Genomic DNA, 25,242 nt, shown 5'->3' on the forward strand with positions numbered 1-25,242 from the left:
TTTCGTTTGATCTTGGTGTTGACCTCAAGATCCGGGCAGTACTCATGCCTCCGCCTTCGGAATGATGGGGTTACAGGTGCTAACCGCTAAACCCAGCCTTCGTACACATGAGAGGGTATGACATGGAGTCTGTAATTCTGAATGGAGGCAGGGAGGATGAGTAAATTTATCTGTAGCGGGGCCTAATGTGTCCGAGTGGCTGCAAAAAGGACGATGTGTTGCAGCAGCCAAGGAAAAGGGAGCTGAAGGACCTTTCAAGCCAAGTGTAGCCTTTGAAAGGCCGGCCGTTCATACGTAGTAGCAGCAGGAACAAGAGACACACACACATACGTCCAGGGTTCAGGAACCTCCTAGACTGTCCCATGTATCCCTCATCAGTGTTATTCTGTATCTTTTATAATATCCTTTGGAGTGGATAAAGTGTTTCTTTGAGTTCTACGAACCACTCTAGCAAGTTATCAAACCCAGCAAGATTAACTTGTGAGATCTAGTCTTAACTCGAGGTAGTGTCAGAATTGAAAACCCAGCAGGTGCCTAGTACGGGAAAAGCAGGCATTTGGTTACATATGTTGAATGTCATTAAGTATGTTAATACAATGGAAGCCTATTACCTTGGCCTTGAGGATGCTGTATCTGCAGCCCTTCCTGGGGTCACCCCCCCCACGTCCCCATCCCCGAGTCCCATAATAGATTTTGCTTAGAGCTAAGCAGAGGTAGGATACTTATCTGGCATGAGCAAAACAATGGATTTGAACTATCACTGGGGACAGGGGGTGGGGAGGGGGCACCAAAAGTGTGGGTGGGTGCTGCATGCCTGTACTTCTAGCTATTCTGTAGCCAGTCACAGCTGCTCTGGTACTATGGTGGTCAGTTGAGTTCAGGAATTTGAGTCTAGGGTGGGGACAAGCAAACCAAAAAACTGTACCCGGGTGGAAAGGGAAGGATAATGATAAATGCCTAAAGTACCTGTTCTTAAAAGAACGAGGCAGAAAGATCTAGAGTTCAAGGTCTGCCCAAGCTGCAGAGTTGAGACAGCCTAGATTATATAAGACCGCTCAAATGAATAAATAATTTTTAAAGGTCCAGTGGGAGCCAGGTGGTGTCCACACATGCCTTTAATCCCAGCACTCAGGAGCAGAGGCAGGTGGATCTCAATATAAATTCGTGGCTAGCCTGTTCTACAAAGCAAGTTCCAGAACAGCCAGGGCTACATTCAAAACCATTCAGTGTCCCAGAACTGGCTGAAGCTCAGGAGTTGCTTTTTTTTATACTTATAAACCACTACCATTGTTTCTGATCTCTACCTTCTGAGTCAAAATCTTCAAGAACTGTGGATGGAGTTTACTTACGACTGATGTGGTCCGGGTTCTGTGATCCTTGCTGGCTCCAAACTCAGCCTCCTAGGTGTGAGCCATGTGCTTGACACTTTCTTTTTTTCCTCCAGACAATGTTTCTGTTTAATAGTCCTGGAACTCACTCTGTAGACCAGGCTGGCCTCGATCGACCTGCCTCTGCCTCCCGAGTGCGTGTACCATCATCACTCCAAAACAAGTTTAAGGATGGATTATATAAAATGTTATCAGTGCTAATCTCGGGAATCATGTAAAATGCATGCAGGTGTGTGATGTGCAAGGCATCAAGTCTGTATGAAAGTGTCCACTATATTTTGTTATATTACAGCTTCAAGAGTTTTGAGGGTTTTAAAGGGACTATTAACCCATTCATTTAAATAACATAGTAAGTATACAAAAATTCCTTTCCTGCCTAGGAAGTGTAAGAGTGCACACTGTGGCTTGAATAGATCTCCAACCTGTTCAGTCTTTGAGGTAGAATCTAAAGGGGGTTGAGGGTTTTTATACTTGTGAATGAACTGATGCTAATTAATATAAAAGAGGTTGAGGCTGCAAGCGCAACTCTTCCCCACTCTGCCATTCTATTTGAGATGATACAGCAGGAAATCTGATAGATATCAGACCCTCTATCTTGGACTTTTCTAGCCACCAGACACACCGTTAGAACAGTACCAAGACATCCCACAGGATTGCTTATTCTGGCCATTCAAATGTTGCCCAGCAAACCCCACCTATGCTTTTGGCTGTAATTTCTATTTATATTCCCTCTTGCCTGTCTTCTCAAAGAAAAAGGCTGAGAATGTAGTTGTGTTGGTAAATTGCTTGTTAATGTACATGCGGCTGGGCTCAACCTTCAGCTCCCCATAAAAAACCAGGTATGGTGGTGAAGACCAGAAATTTAAAGTCACCTTTCACTGCAGTTGTCCAAGCACACACCAGCCCCTGGAAATCCACATGGTGGAGAGGATTAGCTTCCATAAGGTGTGCTAAGCACGCACACACAGAATACACAAATGCAAAACAAAAAATACTCATCAGCAATGGTAGCTTACAAAAGTCTGCAAAATCAGGCCTAGAAATACTGGAGGAAGAAAATTAGACCTGGGAGACCTTACAATGAAAGAATTTGCTTCCCATCAAAATAAGGGATTCAAGCAGAGCATAGAAACTGGAATTCCTTGCTTCAGCAGAGACATTAGTCTTTCACTCTTGAACTGAAACACCACTGGTTATCTTGTCTACAAGAGAGAGTTGCAGCATGACTATTGGGGCTTGGCTGCCTGTAAACTGCAATTCTGAGGGATCAGTATTTGTGTACTTAACCACAGACAAAAACTGAAAAATAAAAGCATACAAAATGATCTTTCTCTGAAAGTCAGTTGTGCTCACACACCAAGGATAGGAAGTCATTAAATAAAAACTTTGAGCACCCTGGGAGGCAGAGGCAGGCAGATCCCTGAGTTCGAGGCCAGCCTGGTCTACAAGAGTGAGTTCCAGGACAGCCTCCAAAACAATACAGAGAATCCCTGTCTCGAACCCTCCCCCCAAAAAAACTTTTGAGCACCCATTCAGAGTGTGAGAAACCAGACATTGGCATTTTTGTAAAAAACTGAAAACAGCACTTGTTTTCTCCTAGATAACTGGGTGTGTGACAGGATCTCACTTGTGCGTCTGGCTCACTTCCCTGCTTCCTGGGTGTGTTTGTACACCTTGCACACATGCCAGTATTTTATATAGTTCCCTCATGTCTTCAATGTGTCCAAGCTAAAAAGACAGCATCAGAAAGTTATTTCCATTTGTCCCTGTAAACCTGACAGTGTAGTCATGTTTCCGAAGCTACTGCCATTCAAGGGAGAGAGATCAAGATGCTGTTGGAATTTTATTTTTTTTAAAAAATCCAGAATGGATGAAAAGAACAATCATCAAGGATACAGTTGCCAGACACAGGCCAACCAAGAGGGTAGCTAGAAAAATACGCCTTAGGACCAAGAGAGACTTCATCCCTCTCCTGTCTCTTTAAGCTATAGCTAACACAGCTGCTATCCACTGACCTAGCGTCTGCACCTACAAACCATGGCACAGGCAGCTCAGTCGTGTAAGGCCTCAGTTGAAGGACCACCCCATATACACATTCTTTATAGTAGTACTCTTGGCCAAAAAGGATCTACAGGTGGTCTTACTGCATTTCACTGCATGTGAAATGGGTTTCATACCTAGAAACACGGCCGTTTCAGCACAACCTGGATATACCTTAATAATGATTGGTGTACAGCCCCATCCCACCCCTTTACATGCGGCTGAAAATAACAGGCTAGTGACAGAACAGTATGAACCTGCCACTGCTGAATTTATTACCCATTAAATGAGCTAATTGTCACTAAACATATATTAAGGAAATTATACATAGAATACTGCAAAAACACAGTAAAAAGACTGAAGTTTGCCCCTTTTCTGCTCAGGAAGCCCCTTTACTCCCAAGCTTCATGTGTGTTGTCCTCTTCTGGCTCAACAACGCACTGTCATGGTTACTGTTTCTCCTCCTTCTGATCTTCCTTCTGCTCCCCAGTACTAGAACCCCCAGAACCTTCCCGTTCGGATGCCATCTGTTGAGAAAATATTTGAGAATCACTAAGATTTCACATTACGCCTAATAGTTTTTCTGTTCAACACACCTCATCTTGTATTTATCGTTCCCTCCCCAGCCTTGTACACCCTTGGTATTCCCACACCTTGCCCTGTAACATTCTATTCTCGATACTCCCAATTCCACAAATGGTTATTATGGAGGGAACACCAGTACCTTTTTATATGCCATTTCAAAGAGTTTCAAAGACGCCTGCTGAAGTGAAGATGCTGCCTGTCTAATGTTTTCTCCTGTTTCACTGTCCTTTCGAGCAAGGAGTTCTCTCATTTTAGAAATCTCTTCCTTTAGCTTGTTGCACTGTAAAAGGCAAAAACAAAACTTTTTCTAGGTCTTCTGTCTCATTACACGTAGTTCACCATTCAACTTTTAAAACTTATGCCTACCTACCTCTACCCTTTATTCATATTCTTAAAAAACAAAATTCAATGAATTGGTGAATAGTCTATTGGATTGTTTCAAATAACTTACCTCATCAGCAGGTAACTGATCCTTGAATTCTTCCATCTTGGTTTCTGTGTCATGAATAATTCCTTCAGCCATATTAACTGCTTCAACGCGTTCCTTAGAAAAATTGTAAGTTTAACGTAAAGGACTTTCCAATCAACAAAAGTTTCATTAACTTGTAAAGCAAGTGAGACACTTAAGTTAACAGTAAAACTAGAATGACTAATCAGAAGTACTTGAGGTGCCCTGAGAAAGAGTTGAACTGGCTTTTGTGGCAATTTTGATTGTGGAAGACTATCAAACATTCTAAATCCAGCATATGCCCGTAATCCCACCAGGTACTAAGGAGGCTAAGAAATGCCAGGGTTGTGGAGTCATCCTGACTGTGTAATCTCACATTAACAAATTATAAACTAAGGTAAAGGGATGACATAAAATGAGAAACTTAAGTTCAGTGACCTGCCCAAAGTCTACCGTCAGCTTTAACAAGTCCAGCAGAGGCAATCACCTTCTTTCTCCGGTCTTCCTCTGCATACTTCTCTGCATTCTTAACCATGTTTTCAATGTCATCTTTGCTTAATCCACCAGAAGACTGGATTACAACTGGAGTTAATTAAAATAATTGTTAGTTCTCTCCCTTTACTGCTCTGAAAAATAACATACTAGACATTGTGCACATCTTCAGTCCTTGTTGACTCAGGAAGCAGACAACTCTGACTTTAAAGCCAGTCACAGCTACAAGGTAAGAAAGAACCAGCTGAGCCCCTCCCCAACTATTCTGAATGATTCAAATTATGAACATTAAGCCAGGCAGTAGTGGCCCACGCCTTTAATCCCAGCACTTGATCTACAAGACCTAGTCTACGAGAGCTAGTTCCAGGACAGCCTCCAAAGCCAAAGAGAAACCCTGCCTCGAAGAAAAAAATTGTATGAACATTAATCATGGTCTTAAAGTAAATTGTATAAACCGACCAAGTAGTCTTCCTCTTACTGAAACTTCAACAATCCATAAGGTCAAGCTTGCCTGGTTACCCACTCCTAATGTTAACTTATAAAAATTAGATTTGTCCCAGCATTTGGAAAGAAGCATAGAGATCTCATTTTTTGAGGTCAGCCTGGTCTACGAAGTAAGTTCTAGGCCAATTAGTGGTGCCAAGTGAGATCTGTCTCAAAACAAAAACCCAGAAATTCACTTCTGTAACAATAAAAGTGGCAGTTATCCTTAAAATATAGATGTTCAGTGCTTAAAAGCACTTGTTTTTGCAGAGGACCTGAGTTCAAATTCACAGCATCCACATGGCAAATCACAACTGTTCCAGTTTCAGGGCATCAGACATGAGGAATACATGCAAGCAAAACAGCCCACACATAATTCTAACCAGAGCCAGCTACCTCTGATACCTAGAAAAAGGGCAGTGTGGTAGCAACCTTCCTAGGGGAGAAGAGGCATACAAATCCAGGTAACCAAATCCAGGGCATCATAGATGCGAGAAGGTACTCTACTACTAGACTAAGTCCTCAGCCCCATACCTGATTCCCACAGAAAGTGAATACCTACTCTGTTGCTCACGCCCTGTTCCTTTATCTTTAGCAGAAACGTGTACGATCCCATTGGCATCAATGTCAAATGTAACTTCAATTTGAGGAACTCCACGAGGAGCTGGGGGAATTCCAATCTAAAAAAAAATATCCAGAGTTAAGTTCCTTTCATAGGCCCTGTGTTCCCATTCCAAAACAGGCCAGTCAACTACCTGCTTCCTAAAACAAGTGGTATCTTCCCTTAATGTGCAAAAACTTGAAACTTTAGATGGTGGTAATAGTTTTAGTGCTTTCTGAAGTCAATTGGGCTTCAAGGAGTAAATAACCATGAGGGAACTTCTCGACTGTAGCAATGCTGACCCAAAACAATAGCTCTCACGTGTTTTCCAAATGAGTAATCATGACACAATCTCTCAGCATTACTTGTGAATCTGAACATCTCCCTGGCTTTCATAACCTCAAAGTTCTAAAAGCATAAAGTACTTTCAAGTAAAAACTGAACTTGCAGGGTTTAACTCACCTATGCAAACAGTATAGACTGGGTAGATGAACCCAGGTTCAATTCCCAGCACCCACATGGCAGCTAAGTGTAAGTCCAATTCCAGGGGATCTGTCACCCTCTTCTGACCTTAAAAGGTACTGTGTGTGCTTGGTGCATAGACATACAGGCAAACAAAAACACCCATACAATAAAAAAAAAAAAACCTCAAAAGACGAAGTGCTAAGAAAATAACAGTATGCGTATATGTGCAGTTTGGAGACTTTAGAATACTGTTAACTGTGCAAGCTATAGGACCAATAAGCATGTTCAGATTCAAAATACCCACCAAAGTAAACTGTCCTAGAAGTTTGTTGTCTCCAGCCATCTCTCGCTCTCCCTGACACACCTTAATCTCTACTTGCGTTTGTCCATCAGCAGCGGTAGAAAATACCTAGGAAGAAAACTTCCTTAGTTGGTAATCCGATTGAACTACACCCATTATACAGAAAAAAGGCTAACGACAGAAATTTACATTCTAATACCGAATGGTGCCTATTGTACATTACTCAGAACAAAGGGGTGTATAAAAGGGCACACAACGGCTATTGTTTCAGCTAAACAAGTATGTTGTACAAGATGAAGCTTTAGGCTTTAAAGTTTAAGGCATCGCCGGCATTGGTGGCGCACGCCTTTAATCCCAGCACTCGGGAGGCAGAGGCAGGCAGATCTCTGTGAGTTCGAGGCCAGCCTGGTCTACAGAGTGAGTTCCAGGACAGTCTCCAAAACAATACAGAGAAACCCTGTCTTGAAAAACAAAAAAACAAATAAACAAAAAAGTTTAAGGCATCAAAATGAGGATTTAAAATACTGGTTTGCCAGTTCAGGGATGTACCATGTGCTCAGTCATAAGAAGTCATCACATACATGTTTCAGAATGATGTGTTGACAAATACATCACTGCACAAAACACAAAAACTCAAAATAAATAAAAATGGAGTGGCTATACTCACACTTAAAATGTCAGTTAGGGAAAATGGGTCTTACCTGGCTCTTTTTGGTGGGAATAGTGGTGTTCCTGTTAATGAGTTTGGTGAAGACACCTCCCAGAGTCTCAATGCCCAGAGAGAGGGGAGTGACATCCAGGAGTAGCACATCTGTGACATCACCCGCCAGCACACCTCCCTGAATGGCGGCTCCAATGGCTACAGCTTCATCAGGGTTAACAGCTTTACTTGGGGCTCTGCCAAAAAGATCTTGCACAGTCTGCTGAACCTATGCACCAAGAAAAAGAACATGTTAGTCAGCACGCAGAGCACCACTGGAGTGACATAAACACCAAGATGCTGTGAGGTCGAAAGTTAGATGGACTCAGATCCAAGAATGCGGACTTCTTGTTCAGGTTTGACATGAGCAAGCTTTATATGTGAAACATGAATATGTTTTACAGAGCATGGCATTCACTGTCCACTTACAAAAGCATTTGCTTCAATTATCTGGCTTTCCAGACTACATTAATCACTTGAAACAAGGCACAAGGCAAGGGTTTATAAATACAGTCTAGATATTCTACATAATCAAAGACCAATTTGAAGGAAAAAGTTATCAATTCTGTGACTGAAATGAGGGATGGTGTGTGTTTGTGTGTTGAGACAGGGTTTCTCTGTGGCTTAGGAGGCTGTCCTGGCACTCTGTAGACCAGGCTGGCTTTGAACTCAGAGATCCGCCTGCCTTGCCTCCTAGATGTTGAGATTAAAGGTGTGTGCCACCACCATTCAGGTGAGTTAACAAAATACATAGCATCTTGGGATAATCTGTTAATATCAATGTGTCCTCCAGAATCAGAGTCCTAGGTCTAAATTTATGCTAGGCCCATTTCCTAATATCCTGGTGTTTCAGCAGAGAAACAAAATCATCCACAAACAATACAAACAACCACCAAAAGTAGTAATGACATCATTAACTAGGTACACAATAATTGTATCCAGCCACTAAGAACAACTGCATCTTCAACAGTCTGTGCTCAGTTATTACTTCTCTACACATCTGTTTTCAGAATGATGTGTTGATTAATAAAATGCATCACTGCACAAATCTTTGTTGAAGTGCAAGTAGTCCCAAGTACTATGCTGGGAAGATGTGCCCAAAACACCACCCAGGGAATGACTACGATCAAGGCTTTACAGCACTCTCTTATGAGACTGGGTTTAAGACTCTCCCTGCTTCCTGTTCCACCATCTTTTAATTAAAATAACAAAGGTTTTCTGGGGTGGGGGATGATGACAGGTTGTCACTCTGTAGCTTGCCAAGTCTTCCTGCCTTAGCCTTTCCAGTGCTGACATTACAGAAGTGAGCCACTACATCCAACTAAGAGCACTTTTTGTGAGGCCAGTCTCATCCTCCTTTCAAGTAACTTGGTAGAATGGATCATATTCATGTCCACACACATAATCTACCTGTCCCAGCCGGGCGTTGGTGGCGCACGCCTTTAACCCCAGCACTCAAGAGGCAGAGGCAGGCAGATCTCTGTGCATTCGAGGCCACCTGGTCTACAGAGCGAGTTCCAGTACAGCCTTCAAAACAATACAGAGAAACCCTGTTTGGAAAAACAAACAAAAACCCACCTGTCCCAAGAAAGCATTATGTATTGACTCCTCTTTCCCCATTAAGGGTTGAATACCACGAGTCCATACCTTGGGCATCCTCGTCATGCCGCCCACCAGAATCACTTCTCCTATGTCACTCTTGCTGACTTCCGCATCTTGCATAGCTTTCTGGCATGGAGCAATAGTCCTCTTGATCAGGTCTGTGACAATGCCTTCAAACTGAGCTCGAGTCAGCTTCATATTCAAATGCTTGGGTCCAGAAGCATCCATTGTCAGATATGGCAAATTGATGTCAGTCTACACAGAAAATATTATACACACACGTCAGTAGAGTCCAATCTTTAATATTCCAATCAAGGTTATAAGTCAATAACCTAGGAAAGGACTTAGGAACCACAGTTTTACTAAATTCCTAAAATGCAGTGGAAATACACTGGAATCTATTGTAATGGGGTCTATTCATATTAACAATGAAGACAGGTGCAGACAAGCTAAAAAACAAATTATCATGTGACAGATGTGTAGTGGGAAAAAAGATCATTAAGAACCATACAGCCTGTGGGGTTGTGTTTCACACTGGCTTTAAAAAACATCCCGTGTCTGCTCAGTAGTGCTTGCTGTTTTGGTGGAGGACTTGAGCTAAATTCCAGCCCCTACATACTTCTAGTTTGGGGAAGCTGGTATTATTCTAGCTTCCATTGGTGCTGGCACTCGCCTTCTTCCATCCTCATCACATACATAAAATAAGATCATAAAGAAATCCCATGTGCATAAATGAAAACGCTCTCAATCATCAGATGGTGGCTACATACACCTCTAATCCCAGCACTTGGAAGTCAGAGGCAGGTAGATTTCCAAGAGTCCACCCTGGTCTTCAAAGAGAGAAGAGGAGAGGGAAGAGAGAGAAAGGGGAGAGGGAGGAGAGAGTGTGTTCGTGCACATACATGTGTAACCAGAAACAAAAAGAATGTTCTCCATCAACATCTTAACATATCAAGTCTAACGTCCAGGGAATTAGAGAGCGTTACAAATGTTCTTACTAGAAAAAAAGCAGAGGGGCTGGGTGTTGGTGGCTCATGCCTTTAATCCCAGCACTGGGGAAGCAGAGGCAGGTAGATCCCTGTGAGTTCGAGGCCAGCCTGGTCTACAGAGCAAGTTCCAGTGCAGCCTCCAAAACAATACAGAGAAACCCTGTCTCAAAAAAAAAAAAAAAAAAAAAAAAAAAAAAGAAGAAGAAGAAGAAGGAAGCAGAGGGGCTGGAGAGATGGCTCCGAGGTTACGAACACTAACTGTTCTTCCAGAGGTCCTCAGTTCAATTCCCAGCAACTACATGGTGGCTCATAACCATGTGTAAGATCTGATGCCCCTCTGGCCTGCAGTTATACATACGGGGAGAACACTGTATAATAAATAAATCTTTTTTTGGTTTTTCGAGACAGGGTTTCTCTGTGCAGTAGTCCTGGCTGTCCTGGAACTCGCTCTGTAGACCAGGCTGGTCTCGAACTCACAGAGATCCGCCTGCCTCTGCCTCCCAAGTGCTGGGATTAAAGGCGTGCGCCACCAACGCCCGGCAGTAAATAAATCTTAAAAAAAAAAAAAAAAAAAAAGCAGAACCAATGCACACTGGATGTGGTGGTGTTGTCTGTAACCTGAGCCCCCAGGAACCACAGTCAGAAAATCACACATTCTGTCATCTTCAGCTAAGAAAACCCTGTCTCAAAAGACAAAAGCAAGGACAAACAAGTGTGTGTATTACCTAATGTATGTGCGTTTACTGCACAAGTGCAGGCGCACAGAAACCAGATGAGGACGTCAACTGGAGACACAGCCAAGTGCTGCTTTGTGTAGGTGCTGGGACCCAAGGAGAAAAACAACAAAAATACCTGCTCTCAATGAACAATCTCCTTCCAAGCACCTCAAAATATCCTATCCTTAATATGCTGCATGTTACCACCTTTGCCTCGAAGTTTCTATTTAATGTACAGTCCTCACTATTCAGTAGTATGTAAACCTCACAAGTCTAAGAGGAAGCTACCACTCAGCTTTTTTTTTTTTAAGTGAAATAATTCATCTAAAATCACACAGCTAAGAACCTTGAGTAGAGCTAGAGAGATGCTTCAGTGGTTAAGAACACAAGTTGCTTTAAGGCGGGTGTGGTGACAGCACTCAGGAGGCAGAGGTAGGCTGATCTCTGAGGCTACCAGCCAGTGCTACACAAAGAAAACAAAACAATAAATACTGGCTGCTTTTGCAGAAGACCAGAGTAAGATAGTCACATATATATAACCTACCTCTTCCTTTCCCCGTATCAAATTCTGAGACTTGTATACTTAGCTCTCTACTGGCAATTCCACATACCCTAAACCACAACCCTAAACATAAGTCACGTAAGTTCTGTCAGTCAGCAGACAAAATGACATCAATACCCAACGGTAGATACCAAAGGTAGATTTCTTTTCATAGCTCAGTTCCTAGGATGGTAATTCAATGTATTAGACAGAGAACTAGCAATTCGTATAATCCACAAAGTATACATTAATTTTTCCAGATTAGTAACTCTTCACACTGCTTTTATTAATGCCTTGCCTTTTTTGGAGAACAATGAGATCTATATTGTCCTGGGATTATGGGCACCACCAGGGATTGTTAAATCAATGTTTGGGGGTGGGTGGGGGACATAGAGCATGGGCCTAGCAGGTGTTGAGACCCTGGGTTCAATCACTGGCCCCAAAGAAATGAAAGCCACTGTTTCCTGTAAGAATCATGCCATGCAGCACAAGCTGACTGGAGCCCCCTGGGCACCCATGCTTGCTCTGCTTACACTCTAGCCTCAACCACACCAGTCTTTCCTCCTTTTTCAGTGCTGGGATGTAACTCAAAAGACTTTACCTATGTTAGCCAAGTCCTCTACCCCTCTATCTCCCGCTCTACAATCCCCATCTTGTTGTAGTGGCTGGTGTACGCCTTTAATCCCAGCACTCGGGAGGCAGAGGCAAGGGGATCCATGAGTTCCAGGCCAGACTGGTCTACAGAGCGAGTTCCAGGGCAGGCTTCAAAGCTACATAGAAACACCCTGTCTGGGGGGAAGGGGGAAGAGAAGAAAAACCAAAAAGAAAACAGGAAAGAAAAAAAACACAACCTTCACTCATTTAAAAGAACGGATCATCACATTGTTCCTTTGCTCAAGGTTTTTAGCAAGTAGAAAACTGTAAAGAAGCGACACTGACATGAGGTGAATTAGAATATGCTATCCAAATAAGCTTAGGCTAAAAGTATCCACCAGAACTGCTGGGATCTGTCCATGTCTCACCTGCACAGAGGAGGAGAGTTCACACTTGGCCTTCTCAGCAGCTTCTCGAACCCTCTGAAGTGCCATGTTATCTTTGGTCAAATCCACCCCCGTCTACAAAATAGGTTTCATGAAACAATTTAACAGAGAAACTGCAGTGGCAATGTAGAAGCTACTTTGTTTGCTCTGAAGGGGCTGTCCCTTTATAAAAGAACACATTATGAGGATTTATGGGCCAGGGGATAGGACTGTGTGAGGTGGTGCACACCTTTAATCCCAGCACTCTCGAGGCAGAGGCAGCACCTCTGTGAATTCTAGGCCAGCCTGGTCTATAGGTTGAGTTTCAGGAGAGCTACAACTACACAGAAAAACCAAAAGTGCACGTCTGCACACACGTGCACATGCACCACAAATTACCACCTTAAAAATAACTCAGTAAGAAAGTTATCAGATCTAGCCAGGCGTTGGTGGCGCACGCCTTTAATCCCAGCACTCGGGAGGCAGAGGCAGGAGGAGGATCTCTGTGAGTTCGAGGCCAGCCTGGTCTACAAAGTGAGTTCCAGGACAGCCTCCAAAGCCACAGAGAAACCCTGTCTCGAAAAAAAAAAAAAAAAAAAAACCAAAAAAAAAAAAAAGAAAGTTATCAGATCTATTGTCAGTAAACAGAATTTCCATAAACTCTTCTAAGCTCATGGTCTCTTAATTCAGTTTGTAAAATCCCTTCTCTAATACTGTAACCAATATACTTTAAGTATTTTGTTTCCAATCTAATGTGCTATATGTAACTCAAATGGTTCAGTTTACCCACAAACCTGAAATGCAATTAATCACCTTAGTGCAAAAAAAAGTATTTAGAAAGCAAAAGAGCAATCTGAACAAAATTTTCTTAACGTCCTACACAAAAGCCTACATTAACCACAATCGTAACTAACCTCCCTCTTGAACTCCTTGACAATGTGCCGTAACAAAGCTTGGTCAAAGTCTTCACCTCCTAAGAAAGTGTCCCCATTGGTGGATTTCACCTCAAACACTCCTTTCTGAATTTCCAGGATAGAAATATCAAAGGTTCCACCACCTAAATCATACACAGCAATGCTAGAAAGGAAAAACAAAACAAAAAACAATTTTAAAGCCTTAAACAAAACCTATTACAAAGGAATGGACTCACTGAAGAAAGATTAACTTAGCTATTTCCCTGAGATATTTAATAATTTTTAAATCTACTGTTAAAATACAATAAAGAAACCAGTAAAATGCACACCCACACAAACCATGGTTCCAAAGTATTGATCAACATGCAAACCAAAAAAAAAAAAAAAATAAGTCAAGGATCCCAAGTAAACAGTAAAATGATTCAAAGAATAAAAACAGACCATACACCCAAATTTGGAGAGAATAAAGGAAGTACATTTTTGGTCTGAAAACAATGCTTTCAAGCCTATGAAATGGAAAATATAGGATACATCTTATAACTTGGTTCACAGTTCAGGTTAAATTTATAGCACAAGCTTAGGAGTGGTAGGACACACCCTTGAATCCAGCAGTCAGGAGGCAGAGGCAGGAAGACCTTAGTTAGTACTAGGACAGCCAGGGCTATACAGCTAAATCCTGTCTTGAAAAACAAAAACAAACACCACAATATACAGCACAAAGGCTGGCAAGACGGTTTTTAGCAGGAAACGATCCTTGGCTCCAAGCCTGATTCAATGCCAGGAACCTACGTGAAAGGAGAGAACTAACTCCTAGAAGTTGTCCTCTGACCTCCACATGTACACATGTTGTGAACATGCCCACCCCCATAGTCAATGTTAAGGAGGCTACAGGTTGGATGGAGGGAGTTCAGCAGTACAGACTGCTCTTGCAGAGGACCAGTTTAATTTTCAGTATGGATGCCAGGTGACTCACAACCACCTTTAAGTTAAGCTCCATGGGAATCTGGAATCTCTGAAGATATCTGTAGTAACACATATATACCCCTTACACAAATGTATTTGTAGTTGAAAGTAAGGGCCTTAAGGATGAGGGTACCTGCTGCCAAGACAGACAACCTGACCCAAGACCCATTTTGGGTGAAAAAGAAAGCTAGCTCACACATTTTGCCTTCTAATCTCCACATGGGCATAAATATACCCTCAACACATGCACGCACAAAGTTTAAAAATGTAATAGATACATCAAACCTAATTCAGGCGAGAATATTTATTTATCAACTTACACTTTATCTTCAGATTTGTCCAGACCATAGGCCAGGGCAGCAGCTGTAGGTTCATTAATCACTCGAAGCACATTTAGCCCAGATATCTGCCCAGCATCCTTAGTAGCCTAGAGAAAATAGAAATAAGTATCTTCCCATCCTTTAAATCTGGCACATTACCCCCCAGGCAAATAAGAGATGTAATAAACTTTACCTGTCGCTGTGAGTCATTGAAATAAGCAGGGACTGTGATCACAGCATTTTTTGCTGTGTGACCCAAGTAATTTTCTGGAAAAGAATTAGAGAATAAAATTCAACTGTAGTACTATGTTGGAAGAAAAGAAAACCATGAAAACTACTAATGAATTACTAATATTCCACCTCTCACCCTCTAGTGGCAAAACAGCAGCAGAGGTGGTATTGGCTGGAAATTCCAAATTACCTTTAGCATTTCAGTTGAGACTTAGCAACATCGAATGACCTTTATTTACACTGAAGTTTAATGTGTAGCTTTCTGGGTTTTAGCACAAACACTACACTGCCCCCTACTGAAAAAGCAACAGCAGGTACCACTAGGAAAATTAAACTGCAGATTAAGTATGAAGAGTCCCAAAGTTTGGCATTTCTAAATTTTCTGTGCAAAGAGGTTCCAACCCCATAATTTACAGATCATGAATCTATAAACTCAGAAGGAGCCACCGGTTCTTCTAATTTTCCCAGAATGAACTAAATCTACTCACCTGCAGTCTCTTTCATCTTCATCAACACAAATGCTCCTATCTGACTTGGCGAATACAGTTTCCCATGAGCTTCAACCCAGGCATCACCATTAGAGGCACGGACAATTTTAAAGGGAACATTCTTACTGAAAGACAAGAATTATGTAAGAAAATTGGCTGGACGGTGGTGGCATATGCCTTTGCTCTCCCATCGTTCTGGGGACAGAAGCAGGCAGTTTCTGAGCCTGAGGTCAGCCTGGTCTAACAGAATGAGTTTCAGGACAGCCAGGGCTGTTAAACAGAGAAACCCTGTATAAGTTGGGGAGGGAAGACAAGATTGGCAAGGTCATCACATATCCATCCATTTCAAATCATAAAAATAGACCAATGGCCAACAAATGATAGTTTCTGAAGACCCTTTCATTAAAAATCTATAATAATTACTATGATGTAAAACTATTAACCTGATGACTTTTCTTATTGTTTCAAAAATTGTCTTTAGTAGTTACAATACAATGATACAAAGTATTCACATGACATACAAAAGGAAGCCAGGTGTTGGTGGTGCAAGCCTTTAATCCCAGCACTCGGGAGGCAGAGGCAGGCAGGATCTCCATGAGTTCGAAGCCAGCCTGGTCTACAGAGTGGGCTCCAGGACAGGCTCCAAAGCTACAGAGAAACCCTGTCTCAAAAACAAAACAAAAAAAAGGCAGACATACAAAAAGGAAGGCATGTTCACATAAAAACCTAAACATAGTCAGACTTGGTAGTGCACACCTTTAATCCCAGCACTCAAAAGGCAGAAGCAGAGTTTGAGGCCAGCCTGGTCTACATAATGAGTTCCAGGGCAGCCAGGGCCCCACAGTGAGATCCTGCCTCAAATAAAACAAAAATTAGGATAGTATTACTCAATCCAACAAAGTGAAAGTAGCCCAAATGCCCATTTAATGAGCAGATAAAATATTGCTTGGCCACAAAAAGTACTGATGTAAGACACAAGATGGATGAACACTGAATTACACAGTAACTTGAAGAAGCCAACCACGTCTACACCTAACTCCATAAGATTCATATTCCATCCAGAGCTTAACAAAGAAGGTTCCCAAGAAAAATTTACATAATAGCAAACCGTAGGTAAGTTCCTACATTTTTAAAAAGGTATTTTATGTATGTGAATGTTTAGTTTGTACACGCTTGGCCAGAAGGGGTCATACCCTCTGGAACTGGGAGTTACAGATGCTTGTAAGCCACCATATGGGTGCTAGGAATCAAACCCAGATCCTCTGGAAGAAGTCAGTGCTCTGTACTGCTTAGCATCCCCAGCCTCTATTTTTTTTTAAGATTTATTTATTACATATACAGTGTTCTGCCTACATACCAGAAGAGGACACTAGACAGATTGAATTGCAGATGGTTGTGAGCCACCATGTGGTTGCTGGGAATTGAACTCAGGACCCCTGGAAGTGCTCGTAACCTGAGCCATCTCTCGAGCCCTCTATTCTTTTTTTTTAAACCTCAAAAAAAAAAAAGAAAAGAAAAAAAAAAAGAAAAACTATCTGGGCAGGGGTGGCACAGGCCTTTGATCCTAGCACTCAGGAGACAGAGGCAGGTGGATCTCTGTGAGTTTGTGGCCAGCCTGGTCGACAGAGCAAGTTCCAGAACAGTCAGATCACAAAGAGAAACCCTGTCTCAAAAATCCAAAATAAACAAATAGATAAAAAAACAAACAACCTGGACCAGAGAGATGGCTTAGCAAGTGAAGGGTCATATCGCCCTTGTCTTCCATGCCCAGGACTCACATGGTAGAAGAACAGAACAGAATCCTGCAAGGTGTACTCTGACCCCCACTCATGTAAGGGAGGATGAACACATCCACAAACAAAATGTTAATAAATAAAAGCTTAGCCAGGCATGGTGGCGCGCACCTTTAATCCCAGCACCACTGAGGAGGCAGAGGCAGGCAAATCTGAGTTCCAGGACAGTCAGGGCTACACAGAGAAACCCTGTCTTAAATAATGGTAATAGTAATAAGCAAAGGACAGTGCATATCCACATGTATATAACATAAGGACACAGGATATAACATATGCTATTACAGCCTTACACAACTAATGATAATGCCTCAAACCTTAATGTATCTGAACATGTATCACCCGTTACATGAATCAAACTAAAACTTTGTGAAAGCACAAAGGGGCTTTTAAAAACTGTTTACTTTTTTGATGGAGATGTGAATTTCTCCCAGAATAATGAAAAGTGATTAAGATGTTCCAAGGATCTCATTCAAAGCACTCTCTGGTGTTTTCCCTATTAACTCACGTGTCTTTCTGTACTTCAGGGTCATCATAGCGACGTCCAATTAGACGCTTTGTAGCATAGAATGTATTGTTTGGGTTGGTGACAGCCTGTCGCTTTGCGGGCATGCCAACAAGTCGTTCTCCATCTGCTGTAAAGGCAACAACAGAAGGGGTAGTTCTGGCACCTTCAGCATTCTCCAGGACCTAAAATTCCCCAAAATAATGAATGATTAAGATACTATTCATTACCGGCGTCTTCATAGCATCGATTTAAGACACAACCACAGCTTACACCATAAAACAAATGTGAAAGGATAACACAGTAAACTGCCTTGTTTAAGTGCTGGGAATCCTACACAATACCACTTCAAATATGCAGAAGTCTATGGCCACACCACCACGAATATGACTGACCTCCCTCGAGGAGTGTGTGCGGCAGCTCATGCTTCAGAAGAAAATAGGGGAAGGATTAATCAGGACTAAGGAAGGGCTTCTCTCCACTGGTCAACAGCGTTGGACGCTCTTTCAGTGGACCAGGGGTCAGTTCCCAACACCCGCACAGCAACTCACAACCCTCTGGAACTCCAGGGAACCTGACACCCCACAACGACATGCATGCAGGCAAAACACCAACCAATGCTCATTAAAAAACAAAAACCAACAGACACAAGTGTAGAATCCCAGGTGCTCTAAGTCTTGACAAAGGAAAAGGTCTGTGGACAATGTCTGCTGGACTCTAGAGAAGCCACTTCAAGTCCTCTACTGGCATTGTCACCTTTACCTCTAGAGAACACATTTAAATCCTATCCTGGAAAGTTGTGTTGATTCAATTATCAATATCCAAAGGCTAATCCCTAAGCCAATAAATAAATGCAGCTTCAAAATGCAAATTAGGAACCTGAATAGTAGCTAATGCCTGTTATGTTAGCACTGAATAACCCACATTTAAGGATAGCCTAGAATTACAGTGTCTCTAAAGAAAAACCAGAACCAAAATGGATTCAGATTTTTTTTTGAGACAGGGGTTCTCTTTATAGCCTAGGCTGGCTATGAGATCCCCTTCCTAGAGGCATTCAGCTCAGATTCAGCACTCCTAAGCACCTAACCAGACTGGACAGCTAAGAGACCCAGGCTTCCAAGCATTCTCACCTTTGCTTGTTTGCCCTCCATAACTGCCACACACGAGTTGGTAGTACCCAAATCAATACCAACAACTGCGCCCTTAATTGCCTCTGATCTGTAGGAAATGTAAAATACCATGGTTATCTTTAACGGCAGTCTCCAACACAAAAGGAAGAACTGTGTTTTATTTTAACATCAACAGTGGCATGTTTCATAAACTACAAATACATAGTTATAGAGGGAAGTTATTTACCAAACATACAGATCACAGCCACATGATTCGATTAATTTGTTTTCTCTCAAAGAAACTTAAGTTATACTTACGCATAATCCCTTCTTGAAACGAATCTAAAAGCCTCATGACTAAGGCCATTCCAGCCATCCTGAGGGGGGAAAAAAATTGCATCAGCCAGGAACTACACAAGCAAACTTGCACCTATATAAAGAACACAATGGAAAGTCCTCAGTATGTAAGACATACGGGGATATGTTTCTAAATATCTACCACATACCTACAGGCTTCCAGACTGTCGAATAAAAATAAGCAAATTGTCTTAAATTACAAAAAAAATAAAGCAAAATCGTCTTAAATTATGAAAACAAACAAAAACAGCCAGGAAGTCACGGTGGGCAGATCTCTGAGTTCAAGGCCAGCCTGATTTACATACACATACACAATAGATTCCAGGACAGCCAGAGCTACACAGAGAAACCTTGTCTCAAGCAAACCAAATAAGCTAGAATTAAAAAAGACTACATTGCACTAGATTTCCCACTTTGACAATATTGATCTTACACCAATATTTGCTGCGACAAGCTAAGTGTGGAATGCTTAGGAGCAACCCTGACCTTTAACAAGATGCCTGTAAGTTAGGTGTCCCTGACAGTCACGACAACCTGGAAGCAGGCCTACGTGCTCCCCCCCGCCAAAACTCTCCCTGGGTGGGGGAACAACTCCTGCTGGAGATGTGATGAAGGAGTCATTACTCAATAAATTATTTCACAGTTGCCAGATCTGGCGGCAACCCCCTTTCATCTCAACCTTTGAAAGCCAGAGGCAGGCCTGGTCTCGGTAACTCCCAGGACAGCAAAAGGCTACGTAGGAAGACCCCGTCTCAAAGCACACAAAACCCACGGCCGTGTGTACAGCGGGACACTTAGTTGCCCAGCCCGTAACTACTTGGGAGAGCTACAGGTCTCGTCCTCCAGAGACGTTACTTCGTATCCACCACCTCTTTCTTTCCTGCTCTATTTAACCCAGGAGTAAGTCAAAGGCGTTGAAAAAAAGGTCCCTAAGGTTAGAGTCAGGCGTGGTAGTGCACACTTTTCGATGCCATCAGCACCGGGGGTGAAGGGGGAGGCAGAGACGGGAGACTGGCTCTCTTCAGTTCCCCGGCGAGCAGGTCTACAGAGACCCTGCCACCGAAATAAAAAAATAAAATAATGGCTCTCAGGGAAACAGAAGCTAACGTCTAGTCCTGCCCCCTCCCCCATAGAGGACACCCACGGCCTGAGACCGAGCACATCGGACGAGCCACGTGAGGTCAGGGCCGCCACCCCGGGAATCGGCGGGGCGAGCCTCCGGAACGCCAGGGATTGTGACTCAGCAAAGCTCGGGGTGAAGGCCCGTCCTCTTCCTCCGCGCCGGGTCTCTCTCCTCGAGTCTGACCCCCGAAGGGCAAGGCCTGCCCCACTTCACTCAAGCCGGGGCCCGCCCGGAGCCCCTTCCTCACCTGGGGGCGGGCGGCCGCGGGGCTCCGGGAGGCCGCGGTGCCCACGAGACGCGCGGCCGCGGCTCTGCTGGCGCTAATCATGGCGTCGGGGCCGGAGGAGGAGGAAGAGGAGGAGGACGAGGGCAGAGAAGACGCGGCGCACGGGGCCCGGAGCAGCTACGCGCACGGCACGGCACGGCAGCGGCGGCGGCTGCGCTTCGGGAACCCTCGGACCACGTGGGCTAGGGGGCGGGGACTGGCCGCCGCCCGCTCCGAGGCCCCCCTCTTCCGCGGAGGCGCCCCGCGTGGTGCCTGAGCGGAGGCCGCACGACTTCACAGCTCCCGGGACCGCCGCCCGCCTCCAGCACGCCCTTCGGCAGGACCGACGACGAGTCCCTGAACTCTCGTCACGGCTCCCGCCGCTGTGGAAGCCAGGAGACGGGGAGGAGGAGGAGGGGCACGCACAGGCAATGGCTCAGACAGCCCCGGTCCTCGGCGGCAGGAAAGACTCAAGGTCACACGGGATAAGTGAGGGAAAGATTACGGTCTCCTTGCGTCAGTTGCGCAGGAGGGGGAGGAGGAGCCTCCCGCGCCCGCGCCCGCGCCTGCGCCCGGGTAACCCTTGGCGCCTGACGGAGGCCCGGCGGCGCATGCGCGAGGGGCGTGGAGGAGACGGGTGCGGGGCTTAACCGTAGCCTCCATTGGCTGCCCGCAAGGCACGCCAGTTTGCCCGGGAGTCCTCGGGGTCGGGCGGGGCGCGAGCCCGCGCGCCCGCAGGGTCTGTCCTCAGGCCTCGTCTGGCGCCGGCGCCATCTTGCTCGTAACCGGAAGTGCGCACCACCACCACCACTCCTCCTCCCCGGACGTGGGCTTTCTTAAGCAAGACGCGTGCAGCGCAATCGCTAGAGCCGGCGCTTGGTTCCCAGGCTCCAGGGCAGCTTCGAACGAGGAGAAAAACCGCGGGAGCTGCTGCGCTTCCCGCCGGGTGTGCGGGGCCGGAGGGGGCCTCCTGTACCTTGTCAACCCTGCGCTGGCTGCCCGGGTGTCAGTTTAACGACCGTGTGTCTTTGAGACGGGGTCGACAGCAGAGGGGGCGAGGGAAGGATCGGGTCCGTGTGGCCCCCGATGTCCCGTCGCTCGCTGCGTGGACTCGGTGGCCTTGAACTTGCAGAGATCCCCCGGTCTCTGCCTGCGGTGCTGCTGGAACTAAAAGACTTGGGCCTCCCCACACCCAACCCCAGCGTCTTAAACTAAGCCTAAGCTAGGTAGTGGCTTTGTACCCTCCGCTGTCCCCCAAACTCAAGGCTGTGCTGCGTGACTCTTCCCAAATGCCTGGATTACACAGACGTGAGGTGTTTCTGGCCAGACTTTTTTTTGGGGGGGGATAACCGCATACATCTTGTCTCGGGTTTTCTCAGTGGTGGTAAATGACCTAAAGACAGCGAGGCTGAACTTGGTTTTGGAGGTCGATAGAGAACAGTTGGGTGGAAAGTGACCTGTGATTCCAGCATTTGGGAAATGAAAAGTAGGTAGGGTAAGACGGTCATCCTTGACTTCGCCAGTTCCAGGCCAGCAAGAGCTACATTAGACTCTCAGAGAAAAAGAAATGAAAGTGGTCAATGGAGGGACTCTAGCCAGCTCGAGCGTGGTGGGCATGGTTCTGGCAGCCCTTGCCCTTCTCCCCAATTCCCTCTACCTTGCTAAAAGGTGTCAGATTACACTTCTGAATCTAGCCACCAATGGCCATCCCCGTTTTTGGCCAATCCTCCCGTCCTCTCCTGCAAAGCTGACTACCAAGGTCCACCTGTCAAAGCACTGAAGTCCAGCAATCGACCCCCACCCCTTGGGTCACCTAATTAACACGACCAATTCAAATTAAACACCTCGACCTAACATGAGGCTTCCCCTTGTACCTTTGTAAACTGCCATTTTCCTGTGTGCCACATCTGTCTCTCTGTCCAGAGGCATTCCTTTGTCCCTCTGGGACCCCTTCCCCGTGTTCCCTTCCCCTTCTCCCTCATGCTCTCATCTGCTGTGTTTGTCTCTCATTCCCTGCCCTCTGTTCCTGCGGGGAAAATCTTTGTGCAGAGAACTTGGGGGGTCTTGGAAGTCCTGAGCCAATACTTTTCCTTTCAGTCATCAATGTGACAAATTGTGAAGAAAGTGTGGGTAAATTAGGAGGTACAGAAAAGGATGGAAGTGGAGGTGAGAATCGCTGGGCCTGGCGCTTTATCCTCCAGCGCTTGAGTGGAGGGAGGCAGCCGCTTGAGTGTCAAGGTCATTCTTGGCTGTGTAAATGATCGGAAGCCAGGTTGAGGACTGTAAAGGCCTGGTGTGGTGACTGACGCACGCTCGTAGTCTATCCCAGCAGTATGGAGGCTAAAGTCCGATCTGAGTTCAACACAGCTACATAGTAAGACCCTGTTTCAAGTAAAAGGACTGTTTGGTGGAGTGCTGGTCTAGAAATGTGCTGAAGTAGTGGTTCAGTCCTCATCAACCCCCTAGTCAAGTGTGGTGTGACTTCATCCCAGCACTCAGGAGACGGAAGCAGGACCAGCATTGTAGATTCAAGACTAGCCGGGGGCTATATTGCCAGTACCAGACTAGACAGAAAACTGCCTCAAATCAAAAGGAGCTTCACACCCTTCATTGAATTACACTGTCATTACAAATGCCCTCAAAAGTTACTTTTGCCAACTCCATCCATGTTATATGTTAACCCCTGAGAAATCTGCAATGATTTCCTGATATAAGAACAGATAGGAGCCGGGCGTTGGTGGTGCACGCCTTTAATCCCAGCACTTGGGAGGCAGAGGCAGGCGGATCTCTGTGAGTTCAAGACCAGCCTGGACTACCAAGTGAGTTCCAGGACAGCCTCCAAAGCCACAGAGAAACCCTGTCTCGAAAAATCAAAAAAAAAAAAAACAGGAAGGGGTGGTGGTGTGTCTTTAATCCCGGCACTCAGGAGGCAGAAGCAGGTGAATCTGTGAGTTTGAGGTCAGCCTGATCTACAGAGTGAGTTCCAGGACAACCAGAGCTACACAGAGAAACAAAACTGTGCGCGAGCGCACGCACACACACACACACACAAACATAGGAATGGCAAATGCCAAACAAAAGTTGAAACCATTACATCTTACATTGAATATGACAAGCATTGAGTAAGCCAAGTGAAAATAATTGAAGTCATTGTATTCTCTGAAAATTGGTATGATGTCATCTGTCTTTGAGACTGAAGCAGGAGTTCAAGGACAGCCAGGGCTACATGGCAAGACCCTGTATTAAAAAATAAAGTTGTGGGTTAGAGAGATGGCTCAGTCCTTAAGAGCACCTGTAGTTTCATGAATTCCAGTGCTATCTTCTGGTGTGCAGATATACATTCAGACAAAAGCACCTATATACATAATTAAATAAACATTTTTAATCAAGTTTGCCTAGCAGTGCCAATAGTTTGAGACCAGCCAGGTCTGTACAGTGAGTTCTAGAATGAGCAGGTCTATATAGCAAGACCTTGTCTCAAAAAGTCCAGAATCAACAACAGAGTTAAATGTTTGCTTTTCTTCTTGTTCCACACATCTAAAAGAGTGAGTCCTGGAATCAAATGTTATGTATTTTATCCATTTCATATCCCCGGCTGGCCTCAAATTCAACAAATTTATTTGAGGTATTCCAACCCAAGGTTTTATTTTTTTTTTTTATTTTTTATTTTTTTTGGTTTTTCGAGACAGGGTTTCTCTGTGGCTTTGGAGGCTGTCCTGGATCTAGCTCTTGTAGACCAGGCTGGCCTCGAACTCACAGAGATCCGCCTGCCTCTGCCTCCCGAGTGCTGGGATTAAAGGCGTGCGCCACCAACGCCCGGCCCCAACCCAAGGTTTTATGCATGCTAAATAAAAACTGCCAGCTCTTTTGGGTCTTGGCTCCAAGATGACCAAAAAAAGACGAAACAACGGGCGCGCCAAAAAGGGCCGCGGCCACGTGCAGCCCATTCGCTGTACGAACTGCGCCCGGTGCGTGCCCAAGGACAAGGCCATTAAGAAGTTCGTCATTCGGAACATAGTGGAGGCCGCTGCTGTCAGGGACATATCCGAAGCGAGCGTCTTCGACGCTTATGTGCTTCCCAAGCTCTATGTCAAGCTGCACTACAGTGTGAGCTGTGCCATTCACAGCAAAGTAGTCAGGAATCGATCTCGTGAAGCCCGGAAGGACCGAACACCCCCACCACGGTTTAGACCCGCTGGTGCTGCACCACGACCTCCACCAAAGCCCATGTAAAGAGATGGCTTCATGAAGACAAACACCTTGGAAAAATAAAACAGTGCTTTATGTAAAATAAATAAAAAATAAAAACTGCCAACTGAGCTATACCCTTAGCCCAGATGGTTTTACCTGAAAGGTAACCACAGTTTTATGGGCATATACATATGACTGAATTTTCTTATGGTTTCTTCGGGCCCCTCAGAAATATTCTTTATGACCACAAGGGGGATGTGGCAGCTAAATGTTCAAAGCATGAACCTAATAATAGGAGCTTTTAATATTTACCAGTATGAAGGACAGCCTTCTAAACTGCCTTGCAAATAAACATTCACAGCCTGAAGGCTGGAAGGAATAAATTAAATCTAAGAAGAAAGGGTTCAAGTAACTAGACAGTGGGACCCATAGCCCAGTGGCACTGATCATTACGTAGTGTATTTGATTTCTCTGTCGGCGTTTCAGTATCGACCGAAATGGAAAGAACTGGTGCCTAATTTGCATGAGGATAAATGTTTACCAAACAAAACAAGTGACAGTATAGTGCCTGTGTGCAATACAGATGGGTGGCATTTATTTATCTGCTTTCTTGTTT

The 25,242-nt window shown here is 44.6% G+C and overlaps 2 protein-coding genes and 2 non-coding genes across 4 annotated transcripts; 1 reads left to right on the forward strand and 3 right to left on the reverse strand.

Annotated features, from left to right (window-relative positions):
- Positions 1-3,218: 3,218 nt before the first annotated feature.
- On the reverse strand, positions 3,219-20,620 carry Hspa9 (heat shock protein family A (Hsp70) member 9). Its single transcript, XM_040758091.1, has 17 exons — positions 20,418-20,620; positions 19,009-19,067; positions 18,712-18,799; positions 17,585-17,766; positions 15,287-15,411; positions 14,761-14,834; positions 14,568-14,674; positions 13,285-13,447; positions 12,374-12,466; positions 9,151-9,360; positions 7,505-7,732; positions 6,807-6,911; positions 5,999-6,116; positions 4,949-5,043; positions 4,465-4,557; positions 4,153-4,293; positions 3,219-3,955 (listed from the first exon to the last, which is right to left on the reverse strand). Exons 1-17 carry the CDS (start codon positions 20,496-20,498, stop codon positions 3,878-3,880), a joined length of 2,040 nt encoding a protein of 679 aa, XP_040614025.1. The 5' UTR covers positions 20,499-20,620; the 3' UTR covers positions 3,219-3,877.
- Positions 7,355-7,423, reverse strand: LOC121144438. The gene has a single exon (XR_005881790.1). It is a non-coding gene; the product is annotated as a small nucleolar RNA SNORD63 (small nucleolar RNA).
- On the reverse strand, positions 8,476-8,548 carry LOC121144437. Its single transcript, XR_005881789.1, has one exon. It is a non-coding gene; the product is annotated as a small nucleolar RNA SNORD63 (small nucleolar RNA).
- A 3,664-nt stretch (positions 20,621-24,284) lies between the features above and the next one.
- Positions 24,285-24,723, forward strand: LOC121144269 (40S ribosomal protein S26-like). Its single transcript, XM_040757648.1, has one exon. The coding sequence runs from the start codon at positions 24,321-24,323 to the stop codon at positions 24,666-24,668; it is 348 nt and encodes a 115-aa protein (XP_040613582.1). The 5' UTR covers positions 24,285-24,320; the 3' UTR covers positions 24,669-24,723.
- The last annotated feature ends 519 nt before the right edge of the window (positions 24,724-25,242 follow it).

The sequence above is a fragment of the Mesocricetus auratus genome, unplaced genomic scaffold, assembly GCF_017639785.1.
Source record: "Mesocricetus auratus isolate SY011 unplaced genomic scaffold, BCM_Maur_2.0 Super-Scaffold_100015, whole genome shotgun sequence".
NCBI lineage: Eukaryota > Metazoa > Chordata > Mammalia > Rodentia > Cricetidae > Mesocricetus > Mesocricetus auratus.